Source organism: Orcinus orca, chromosome 7, assembly GCF_937001465.1.
Source record: "Orcinus orca chromosome 7, mOrcOrc1.1, whole genome shotgun sequence".
NCBI lineage: Eukaryota > Metazoa > Chordata > Mammalia > Artiodactyla > Delphinidae > Orcinus > Orcinus orca.
In genome coordinates, this window is record NC_064565.1 from 112,148,675 (window position 1) to 112,161,251 (window position 12,577).

The window sequence follows — 12,577 nt, forward strand, 5'->3', positions numbered from 1 at the left end:
AACTTCTCTGAACCTCAGTGTCTCTTCTGCAAAAAAGAATCATTAAGGTCTTTTCAGGCTCTATAATCCTTAAAATATGTCCTGTCCATTTTATGTCTCATGTCAGGTCTGGCCTTATGTGAGGGCTCCTCCTAGGTAGGTCTGCCCTAAACCATATGCTGGGGCAAGCGTATGAGTCCCCAGATTCCAGGGGTTCAGTCGAAACCTCAGCCACCTAGTGGTGCATTAATGTTGGAGGCGGAGTCTCCTAATGTGAACACGTTCTACATTGCAGTCAAAGTGTGAAGTTTAAGGTTGTCTTTCTAAAGTGCTATTTCCTGTTCTTTCCTAAAATGAAAATTACATTGTTAACTTCCAGGAAGGGTCACAGTCCCCTAATTGGCAGGACAAGTTGGGAGTTTGAGAGGTGGTCTGCCAGTTGTCAGTGTAGTGAGTTTCAGAAGTTTAGTTTTCCAAACAGCTGTTGTGTTTTTAGGGGAAATTCTTTTGCCAATTGCGATGGTTCTTATCAAAGTTGGGGAACCCCCCCCAGCCCTTTCCCATAGCGGGGAGGGCCGGCTTTGGGAGAAGGGGGAAGCCGCTCCGTATAGGATAATCTGGCGGGGGGGGAGACAACTGACATAGCAGAAGGCTGCGGGCCTTCCACGGACCCCCAGATCTTTAAACCCACAAAATGCATGGTGAAGTTGTTTGTTTGTCCGTTTGTTTGCTTTGGGGGGTATGTGAAAACCAGTGACAGAGCGAGCATCACAGCCGGGGTGTCTTAAAGAGGAACAGCACACAGGGACCCAGGAACACACCAGCAAGCAGGTGCCTGAAAGAGGCGCTCGGGGGACAGAATCGTGGGCGTCCAGGTTTCCACGGGCCCCGAGGCCAGCGTTCGCCAGGTGCCCAGGTCCGTGAGGGGCACGGCAGCTGCTCTCCACCCATCCGCAGGAACCGAGGAGGAGGGAGGACAGCAGGCTGGTGTCGGCAGAGAAGACTGTCCCCAGCACCCTGCCGTGGGAGCCACCCTGGCTTTTGTGACCTCACAGGAGGGGTGTGGGTGACCCTTTCCTGTGGGCCCTGGGCTCAGACGGAAGCCAGAGCCTCCCCGCAGGGCAGGGGCACACGGCCCCTCGGGGAGGGAGTCAGGAGATTAGGCAGATCCACGTAGGTGCACGTTTAGGTGAGGAGGACCCACCATGAAGAAGGGCAAGGGGCAGAAGTCGAAGGCCAGGCGCCGAGGCTCCGCCTCCCAGCACGCCAGCTCCGAAGGCACCGGATCCAGCCCGCAGCCGCCCAGCCCCCCGCCCACCCGGCCGCCGCCCAGCACCCCGACCACGCCGCCGCCCAGCTCTGGAGTCACCTCACAGCCCAGCAGTGAATCCGTACCCCCGCAGCCCGTGCCCCAGGCTCTCCCAGCTCCCGAAGTCAGCCGCTGGGCTTGGGGCGTCGTGTCTCCGGACACTGGCACAAAAGCATCCCCTCGATCCAGCAAAACAGGTGGGCAGCCTGCCTGCCCGAGTGGTTCTAGCCTTCCTGCTGATGGAGTCCCAGGGCTGCCCCAGAGGCTGACACTTTTCTTGTTGGGGACTGATGCATGGTTAACGTGTGTTCTGGAACGGTGCGTGGGGAGTACGAGGGGTTTGGGTTTTGTTTTTTTACCCAGGAGACCAGGATTCCTGGGTTTTGTCATTCCTCACCATACCGAGTCTCTCTGAAGACAGCCACGCAAACATATTAACATTCAGCGTGGCTCGGTGGTAATCCTAGCTCACTGGGAGTCAGAAGTACCACGTGGCTGCTAAGAAATAAACACCAAGGCTGCATTAGTACGAGAATACAGTTAAGGACAAGGGAGGCGGTCATACCGCTTTACTCTGTCCTCATCAGGCCACTTGTGTGCTGTAAAAGATGCCCAGCGATCTAGTCCAAGGAAGATAGTCCAGGTTGGGGGGATGAGAAGGGTGGCGGGGAGGCAAGAACCTTCTGGTGTATGAGAGCCGGTTGAGGGAATTGGAGGATATGTCTGTCAGCTGGAAGATGTGAGTAGATTTGTTCCATGTTGTCCTCAGATGTCTGACTAAGGGTCCCTGGATAGGGTTGCCAGATAAAATACAGGCCACCCAGTCAAATTTGAATCTCAGATAAGCAACACATGATTTTTAGTATAATAAGTGTGTTATGAATATTGCGCGGGCGTCCTGTATTTTTATTTGCTAAATCTGGCGACTTACCCTTGGAAAACACTGGAGAAGGTAGATTTCTGCTCAGCGTTAAAAAAAATCCAACAGTTAGCTCTCTCTGAAAATGGAACGGCTGTCCAATGGAAAGCGGTCCCCCATCTTCTTGGGTAGCCAGGGTCCAAATGAGCATTGGAGCGTGTCGAGGGAACTCACACAGGCAAAATCAATTATTACCTCTCCACGTTCCTCTGGGACCCACAGCCCAGGACAGCAATGGGAGGTGAGCTTGGGGAAGTATTTCAAAGACTGTCCACTGGAGTAGCAGTTGTCTTCTGGTTGAATCCGAGAGCCCCAGAGAAATGGAACGTGACCGCTCCAGTTGCAGGAATCTCAGTGCCACTTCTTCTAGGATGGACAGTCACCTGCTGCCGTCCCTTCCTGTGAGTTCCACGGAAAGAGCACAGAATTGAGTTAGAAATCCTGCGTTGAAGCCCACTTCTTCCATCTCCTTGCTATCAGAGCACGTCTCTTCTATTCTTTGAGCCTCGGTTTCCATATCTGTAGGCTGAGAATAACCACATTCCTTTTCACAGGATTGTTCTGATGATTGAATGAGATGGATAATGCCGTATAGAACACTGTACAGGTGTCAGCTGTTACATCGGTGTTCTTCGTATTATTCCCAGGTAGCACCAGTCTAGAAGACAACTAGTTCCCCATGCAGTTGGTCCTCTCTCCTCTGCACACGCCACTCCTGGTGTGGACACCTCCCGCAGGCAGTGGGCCCCTCACCTCTCTCCTTCTCTGTCCAGCAGGGTCTGTGACGCGAGCGGGCCCGCGCGCCTGCTGTTCCTGTTCCGCTTGTCCCGGCAGCTCTGCTTGCTGGCATCGTCTGGGCCTGTGCCACAGCCGCATCTTCGATGTCCTTCTGCCTCGGGCCTGGCCGACCATGCCGGGGAGAGGATTCCCAAACCTCCTCACCTTCTACAGGTCCTAGGGCGCGTGGGGGGCGGGGCCCTCGGGGCACACAGTGTATTAGCAGTCGTGTGTAACTGCTTCCTCTCGGGACTCCCAGGCCCAAAGGAAATCCACGTCCTGGGGGTTGGCACCCGGGCCTTTCTGACTAGCCCCAGGCCCAGGTACCCCACCTTCACGGAGAGGTGACGACTTTCTTCCTTACCGGGCATGGCTTCTTTGGGGTTCATTTTTCGTCGCTCCATAGGCAGCCTCCTTGCTCACAGCACACTCCCCCGCAGTCCGTCCTAAAGTCCCTGTCGCTCCTTCTGCAGCCTGAGCCATAGCCCAACACTTCCGGCTCCTGACCCGCACATGAACGCCCCCTGGAATTTAGAGATAAATACGATGTAAATCACATAACCCTTGGTGCCAGGAAGACCTCTACCCCCTTCAGCAGGTCTCGGGCTGTTCCTGGCAGCCCCACAGGGGTCTGTCCGTGACCCGGAGGCCCACACAGCATCGCCTGCAGCATCTGCCCTTCTTTTCCTCTCCCACGAAGCCACCAGGTGGCCGCCACTTCCTCTCGTGGGAAGACCCCTGTCGAGGGAACTGGACTGAAGATGTCCCTCACCTTTTCCGGTGGCGCAGGGCTACGCACAAGGGCTGGAGAGGGGCCTCCGCCTACCCCCAGCTCTGGGCCCCAGGGCAGCTCTGCTTATACTCAGGTCTCACAAATGTCCACAGAAGAGGCCTTCCGCCTAGGCATCTCCCAGCCCAGAAGCTGAGCCCACCCGTCCTCCATCCCCATCCGGCTCCTCTTCCCAGCCCCTGCCCCACCAAACCCGCTCTCTTGCATGTTCGTGAAAAGCACCATCTCTCAGTCATATGAAGAGAGGCAAACAGATACCCAGGTGTGTTGGGAGAACATGCCAGAGTAAAAATACCGTACTGCCTGGTAAGTCAAGGAAGGGCCTGCCCCCCACCCACCATGATCAGCTGTCCTTCCACACACTTAGTGCTTCCGTCCGTTTAGTGCCAAGTTGTGCCCTGGATTCATAAACCAACAAGTAGTAAAACCGACTCTGCATAAGGATACTAGGCACTGGGAGGGAAACCAAAACAGGGAACTGTACCCTTAAAAAGTGTGCAGTCCACATGGTAAGCTAAGATATGTACCTTTAGAAACTAATGTGCAGGCCAGGAAGTGATACGTGACCTATAGGAGATGTTCAAAGAGCTTCACTCCTGAGCTGGGGTCCAGGTAGACGTTGTAGTATCAGTTGTAACTGAGCTGAATCTAAAAGGATTTTAGGATCCTCTATGGCCTATTTTAAAGGGAGAGCTTTCCAGGAGGAGGAAAAGGCACAAGGCAAGGCTCAGAAATAGGAAAGTGATGGGGAGGGGCAGAGTCCAGCCTGGCTGGGATGCAGTCCTAATTCTGCTGAAGTTTCACCTGCTTCCATAATCTTTACATTCCTCTGTGGAGTGGAATGTTGACTCTGGGCTTTAAGTACACATTCACATTAGATAAGAATCCCTGCTTTAGTAGGATTTTTGCCCAAATGGATATTGCATCTTGTGAAAGCCTTCTCACAATTAATAGCATAATCATATACTTTCCTTTTCCACCACCTTCGTGGTAGGTGTAGTATGTGGTTTCCTCAGAAGCCTCAACCCCAGAATAGAGCTACATGGTAGGACTACTTCACAGGATGGTTGTGAAGCTTGAGGAGGACACTGGGTGTGAGGTGTTTAGCACAGGGCCTGGCACACGGCAGCCTTGACTACCTCTGTCACCTTCTCTCTGAGTGTCCAGGGGAGCTGGCATCCCAGGCCAGCCCATCCTCGGATCCTGGGGGGTCCTGTGGTAGAGCTTTATTGGGAGGGGTGCAGGGAGTTGTGTTCCTTTGAGAGGAGGAGCCATAGGGGGAGATGGACATTCCTGTGATCCTGAGGGACCCCACAATTTCCACTTTCCCCTGCATATAGACAGGCACTAAATCCCAGCTGCCCCCCAACCTGTGGGCTTTCTGCTTTGCTTTGCAGAAGACCTGCAAGTAAACATTCCACTCATCGTAACTTGCGTGCTCCGAGCCCTTGGGACTGTTGCTGTGGCTCTGGGAGCCCTAGGAGCTGCCTACTACATCACTGAATCCTTGTGAACAAGTCTCCAGGCCTGTGGCCCAGCAGGTATGTGGACCCTCTTCGTGCCCACGGCCCTTTGCAGAGTGATTCTGAAGCCCACTAACTCACCATCCCTGCAGCGCAGGGCTGATGGAATGTCTGTCTTTTCTCTGAATGGAGGAGGTCTCTAGGGGTGGGCGAAGCCCCCAGCCTCTCAGGGGAATCTTGAGAACTGAGTGACTTGTTTCTGGCCTCAGGGTCCGCTGGCACATCTGTCTCAGGCAGCCCTGGACACTCGTGGACAATGCTAGACCCATTGTGGGATCTTCAAAACAGAGTTTCCCACCTCTCCTCTGGCCTGGGGTTGGTTCCCCTAGTCGTGGACACCAGATAGGAGGAGATGGGAGAGACGGGGGCAGAGGGTCCTATGCACCTCAGAGCCTTTCCTCCCAACTTTCTCCCTGCCTGTCACACCCTTTCCAGCCCTACCTACCCTTTGTGAACTTCATGTTCCGTGAAGCCTTTCTCCCATCTTTGTTATTACTGTTTTCTCCAACCTACTCCATCCCATACTGCAGATGATTTTTATGTACACATGTGGCCTGTCTCCACGCTGTTTTGCAAGATCCTTGAGGGCAGGGAGCATGCCTTCCACAACATCTTCAATCCTCCCCTGTCTCAGGCTGGGCTCCCTAGAAGCAGAGCCAGAGACAGGGATTTGGGTGCACAGGATTTAGTGGAGGAAAAAAAGTGAGGGAGCCAAGAGAGGGAGGGGAAGGAGTGGAGCAAGGACAAGGTCTCAGCTGAAGTCCACTTAGCCCAGTCCTGGGGAGCTCTGGAAGGTGAATTACAACCAGAGTTGGTCTCACCGTGAGCCCAGAGGGTTGGCCTTTCATGCCCGTCTGTGAGTCAGTCATTGGCTACAGGGTGAGGTGGGGAGTACATGTCTTTGTGAAAAAGCGGCTCCCATTTGGGTGAGGACAAGTCCCTGAGGAAGGAGACAGCTCTGAGCCTTTAGCAACCAACATTCATAATTCACAGGAGCTGGGCGATGGATACGCCAGCCCAGAAAGGGGATCTGGGCGGGTACCGAGAGCACCCCCAATTGTCCCCATTGTCAAGTCCACATGCGGTGAATGCCTAACAAGTGGTGATGGGGGTGGGGCAGGGGGTAATGGGAGCATTTCAACCCACCCCAGGCCTCCAGCAGCCACAGCAGGGCGTGTGGTGGGAATAGAGGCTCAAGGTAACTCAGAAGCCCAGCCCGGAAAATAAACTCCAGTGAGAGCTCACCATCTCCTCGAGGGCACTGCTGCCTGATCCTGGGACATTCATGAAAGAGCAGAGAAGCACCTTAAGCTTCACAGAATTCCACAGCAGTTGAAATCCTCAGTTTCCTCATCTGTACATAGGGAAGATCTTGAGATCGTTGGGAGTATGAGACGAGGATGAGACAAGGTGCTTGGAGGGCAGAGAGCTGGCCAGCTGGGGGAGTCTTGTTACTGTTACCATCATGGAGGTGGTGGTTGTTGGAAAGACGCTGGTTCTGGAGTTGGAGCCGTAGGTGCTAGCCTTGACTCTGCTGCCTGGTCGCTGGGTGTTCGGGGCCACGTTACTTGACTTCTGTGAGAGTCAGTAGCATCTCTAAAGCGGGGAGAATAACAGCTACCTCCAAGGGCGATGGTTGTGAGGATCAAGCTAGGGGATGCACAGCCCTGCAGGGCCTGGTCACAGGTTGGGTAGATGGTGGCGACTGGCAGTGTGAAGATGACGCCCAAGTTCAAGCTTAGGGCTTAGAGCTCAAGCTTGAGCTCAAGCTTAGAGCTTAGAGCTTAGAGCTCAAGCCCAAGCTTAGAGTCTCCTTCCAGCAGAGCCCACTGGTGTGAGCTTGGGTTCCAGAGGCAGGAAGCCTTGGGATCAGATCCCCCTTCAACACCCAGTATCTCTGGGGCCTGGGCAACTCCCTTAACTCCTGACGCCTCATTTTCTTGTCAAATGGAGATAATAATGCTACAGCTCTCACTTGGGGCTGGGGGGAACTGGGTAAAAAAAATGCATGTGAAAACACTTAGCATAGGGCCTGGCACAGGACAGGCCCTCAACATAGCAGCGACATCACCATCATTATTTTTTAACTCAGTATTCCCCAAACTTTATTGACCTTTGAAATCTGGAATGTTACTTTTTTTAATATATTTTTTGAAGTATTATTAACCTACAATACGTTGCAGAACATAGTGATTCGATATTTCTATACATTACAAAATGATCCCCACAAACACTAGTTTTAATATATTTTTTGAAGTATTATTAACCTACAATACGTTGCAGAACATAGTGATTCGATATTTCTATACATTACAAAATGATCCCCACAAACACTAGTTTTATTAAAACCTAAAACCATTTATGTTAGTAGATGGGAAAATAGTAAACTAGAAGTCAAAATATAGTCAAGCTATGTTTTGGGATCGATCACTTATTTTCTTTAAATTAGCTTCCTTTTTAACTTAAATGCACTTATTTTCAAACTGGCCATAAATGGAAAATCCTATCCTTTGCCATAAAAAAGACTCACAGTAGGGCTTCCCTGGTGGCGCAGTGGTTGGGAGTCCGCCTGCTGATGCAGGGGACGCGGGTTCGTGCCCCGGTCCTGGAGGATCCCACATGCCGCAGAGCGGCTGGGCCCATGAGCCGTGGCCGCTGGGCCTGTGCGTCCGGAGCCTGTGCTCCACAGCAGGAGGAGCCACAACAGTGAGAGGCCCGTGTACCGCAAAAAAAAAAAAAAAAGACTCACAGTAAATATAAATACCATAAAAACGAAATGTCGTGGAATTCTGGCTGATAGGGTGCCTGAAAAAGTCTCAGCTTTGACGTCAGTGCCCTGTGTGTTCAAAGATATTTGACAAGGGTTGGATGTTAACACTGGCCAGCTCCACGCTAAGACCCTCTTTAACCAGAGGGTTGAAAGATAACGGGAATGGGCCGTGACTCCACATTATTGAACTCGGTGTCCAGTGCCACCCGAAGGGTCTCAGTGTCCACGAGGGAGGGGTGCGTGTCTCACCCACACTGTAGTTCACACAGCCCTGAGACCTGGGGGGTGGGAGGAGAGAGTGACGGAGGAGGGGAAGTGAAGGAGGCAGGGGGTGGCGGGGGGGAGGACTGGAATGGAAACCTGCCCTGGGCCTGGCGTAGGTCATTTCCCCGGGAATAACTGAGAGTCTGCAAAGTTAAAGAGGCTCCCCAGAGACTGAATCCAGTCTTCACTCCATCCCCCAAAGCTGTGTGTGTGTTGCCAGCGGTGGGGGGGGCTTGTTTTGGGGCCCTGGCATCACTGACATCACTTACAAACCACGCAGTGTGCAGACTTCACGCAGCTCTGCTTCTTCTGCTCTGAGGGATGATTCCTCTGTCTCCCTAGGGCAGGCCCCTTTCCTGATGCAGGGTTAGGATAGGCGGGTCCTCCCAAGGACAGACCCTCTCTCTTCTGTCCCATGGCGCCTTGTTTCCCTGGGGAAGAGGGAGACTATGCCAGCACCCCTGCTCCATGCAGTGGCCTGAAACAGGGTCCTTCCCAAGCCCCAGAGCCCATGCCTGGTGATTCTGAGGAGGTGGCTCTTCCTCATGGGACCCTCTGCTTTTGTCAAATTGCTCCTCTGGAGACTGTTCTGGAAGCAGCGTTGGGATCGATGCTAATTGGCAGTCGGGTGCTTAAGATGTGCAGGCCCCCGCTTCTTCCAGACGTGCCAGGGCCAGGCTGCGGTGTCACCTCCCATGTCGTTCAGTGTGTGCTGTGGGCCTGAGGGTCTGATGAAGACACCACCAGCAGGGGTCAGGGAAGCATCTTCTGGAAGCCCAGAAGTTTTAGCCGCCGTTCCTAGACACTGGTCGCCATGGTACTTCCCACCCCGACTCCCCAGTGTCCCCCACATACCCCCCGTGTAGCTATGTGAGTGGGTCACCTCGGCTGTCACGCATCAGCACCAGTCATGTGCCCAGCACCACACTAGGTGCTGTGAGACGTGACGACACAGTGGTGAGTGGATAGCTAAGTCCATCAACAGACCCAGGCTAAGCTTAAGACTTTGAGGTCTAGTAAAGTCTGTGGATCTAAGCCAGCCAAGGCTCCCAGGCAAAGGGAGCAGAGGTGATAACTCAGATGTAGACATCTGACTTCCAAGCTAGAAGGCGGCAGAGTCCAGATGGGAGAGAGTGTTTGGTAATTAAATAATGCATTCATTCATTAAATATTTCTTGGGCACTTACCTTGTACCAGGACAGGAAGGAGCCCTTCCCTGGGAGCCTACATTCTAGTGGACACAGACAAGTCAGTGAATAAACAGGATCACTTGATTTGGTGGTAAATTTTATCAAGGAAATAAAAATATAAAGTTGATCTGATAAAGAGCAGAGGGGCGGGGTGACCAGGAGGGGCCGCTGCTGGAGCCAGGCTGGTCTGCAAAGGCCTCTCTGAACTGAGGCACATGTAGCAGAAGGAGGCAGACTGTGTAAATCTGGGGGAAGAGTGTTCTTGCAGCAGGAACAGCAAACCCAGTAGCCCCGAGGCAGGAAGGACTCTTAACATGTTTGGGGGCCATCCTGGCGCCAGTATGGCTAGAGCTGGGGGGTCAGGATGCCACTTTTGGGGAGACCAAGGTCAGGCAGGCCCTTGGAGCTTCCATTGTGTTCTAGAGGTGGTGGGCAGCCCCTGAAACAGAGCAATAGCAAGTCCTTACACAGGCACGCTTCTGGGTGTTTTACGTTTATTAACTCATTCATCCTCCCCTCAGAGGGGAGTATCTCAAGCTGCTGGTTTAGATTTCAAAACAATCACAGTGCCTGCTGGGTAGAAAATGGGAAGGGGCGGGGGGCCGGGGAACGACCAGGTAGGACTCACTTGCACTGGTTCAGGCAGGCGAAGATGGTGCTTGGACCAGGGTGATGGCTGTGGAGGGGAATGTGAACAGCTATACTATGGGGGTTGCACCAGCAAGTCTGGCTGAGAGACTGGATGAAATAATGAGGAAAAGAGAAGCCTCAAGGATTACTCCAAGTTTGGGGTGTCATTGCCAGAGGATCAACATGCAAGAGGGGATAAAAATCAAGAGTTCTGTTTTGTTGTTAATTTTGAGATGTTGGACAACCAAGTGGAGATGTCAGGTAGGCAGGGGCATAGAGGGAGCTCACAGGAAAGGCCAGGTCTTAGCTGTAAACATAAGGGTCAATCGCTGACATAGGGAGAGAGCATGGATAGAGCAGAGGGCCAGGAATCAAGCCAATGTTGAGAAGTCTGATAGTAAAGGAAGGTGTCTGCAGAGAAGACACCTGCTCTGGGTCTTCTCTGGGTCTAGGGAGCACATGGGATCCCAGGAGGTTTCCAGATGTGAGGAGAACAGGTAGACTCAGGTCAAAAATGTCCACAGGTAGGGAAAGGCAACAGAGATGCATCTCAGTGGGAGGAGCTGGTGAGCTGTGACCTCTGATCATAAGGACCCAGCAGCTCCTTTCTGCTTGTTCTCCTGTTCCCTGAACGTGGACAGGCAGGCCTGTGTTTCCCCATCCTGGCACCAGGACCCATCCCCATTTGTACAGTGAACAAAGGGAGGACCCCGAACCAGCACCCAGGTTCAGGTCTCACGGCCTCTTGACTAGATGGGCCAACCCTGGTGCTCACTGAGGTCCCCCTTCCCAGGCATCCTGTGTGTTCAGCCACCACTCTCTATGCAGACCCTTTCAAGTGCAAAATGTTTTCACTGCTTCAAGAGAAAAATTCCTTAGCTTGACAATTGAATGAAACTCACCTACCTCCCGTGGTTAAGGTTCTTCCCAGTAAACACTGGGAAGCTTCTACCAATGGCATTGCGCTGATGTCTCTCTTTTTAATTCAGTTGTAAAATGAAAGGGTGAATTGGTAGGTTTCCAAATGCCACAAGGCACTTTAAGACTTGATTTACAAGTGGATTATGCGTTCGATTACTTGGTGCTGCAAATTTCAGCAAACCTAATTCAAAATTATAGTAAGGAGATTATCTCACATAACAAAACAGTCAGGAAGTGTCAGGGCTGGGGAACTCAACAGTGTCATCAGAGACCTGGGGACTTTTCCAACTTCCGGCTCTGACACCCTCAGCGGAGGGCGCACTAGTTCCCCTCCTGGGCAGATGGCTGGAGGAGCCCCAGAATTATATCCTCACACCCTGACAACCAGAAGCAGGGAAAAGGCCACCTCCTTCTTGTGTCTCTTCTTGAGTTAAGAAACTCTTCCCAGGATCCCCCTCCCCTGGTATACTTGCCCCCTCATTGCGGTGACATGCCTCTGAATTGGGTCTCATGCTCCTTCTTTTTTTCCTAATATTTATTTAGTTATTTTCCTGCGCCGGGTCTTAGTTGTGGCATGCACGATCTTCATTGCAGCATGCAGGATCTTTAGTTGTGGCGTGTGGGAACTTAGCTGTGGCGTGCATGCGGGATCTAGTTCCCTGACCAGGGACCGAACCCGGGCTCCCTTCACTGGGAGCACTGAGTCTTAACCGCTGGACCACCAGGGACATCCCTCATGCCCCTTCTTAAGCAAATTAATAGCATGGAGGGGGTGAATTTTCATGACTGGATTAGACCAATCTAGATCTACTTCCACACCCTGCCCCTATGGACAAGGGTGGACAAAGGAGGGGAGCATCAATGCTCCCAAATGGGGCCCCCGCCAGGAAGGCAGGTGTGTGAGTGGATTTGGGGGGAGCAGCCAGCAGTGTGTTTTAAGATATGGTAGCCTGTGCAGGATGAACTTCAAAGCAGACCTGTTGGCCTGGGACCTCTCTGGCTTTAGCCCCTGAAAGCCACCCTGAGGGTGCTGTGAGTCAGTGTGCATGCATGTGTTGGTGGTAGGGGGAGGGATGAGTTCGTAGACTCAGTTCTTAGACCGTCTGGGAGGGAAACAAGCAGTTTGGTGTCCTTCTCAGTCCAGAGCATGAAGAACCATCTGATGACACTGGCAGAGCCTCCTCTCCAGGGAAACGTGTTTCTAGAATTTTCTTCCCAAAAGCTTGGAGAGCCTCTCTCTCTGCATCCCACCGATGAATGATGCAGCACTAAAATCAAGGGGCTGCTTCCCCTCTCCTTTTGGGCACTGAATGTAGTAAAACTCACCACCGTGGCCTGGCGTTTGGGAAGCGAGGCTCCGTCTTAGCTGCCGGGATCCCTGGGAGAAGGGAGAGGAAACAGAAGGCACCCAGTTCATGCCAGACACTTTGCAAAAGCTTTTTACAGCCTGAAGGGAAAAAACAAAGTCTTTGAGAGGCCGAGTTCAGACAAAAGGAAGAGTGGAC

The 12,577-nt window shown here is 52.6% G+C and overlaps 1 protein-coding gene across 5 annotated transcripts in view; it reads left to right on the forward strand.

The window, feature by feature from the left end:
* The first annotated feature begins 679 nt into the window (after window positions 1-679).
* SPATA3 (spermatogenesis associated 3) overlaps window positions 680-12,577 on the forward strand; it is a 28,604-nt gene continuing 16,706 nt past the window's right edge. Inside the window, exons 1-3 of one of the 5 annotated variants that reach the window (XM_049712530.1) lie at window positions 680-1,485; window positions 2,981-3,158; window positions 5,172-5,315. In XM_049712530.1, the coding sequence (XP_049568487.1) occupies window positions 1,185-1,485; window positions 2,981-3,158; window positions 5,172-5,277 (585 nt within the window). In that variant the 5' untranslated portion in view covers window positions 680-1,184 and the 3' untranslated portion in view covers window positions 5,278-5,315. The remainder of the gene's footprint in view (window positions 1,486-2,980; window positions 3,159-5,171; window positions 5,316-12,577) is intronic. The other 4 variants (XM_049712531.1, XM_049712532.1, XM_049712535.1 and 1 more) reach the window with 4 other exon arrangements.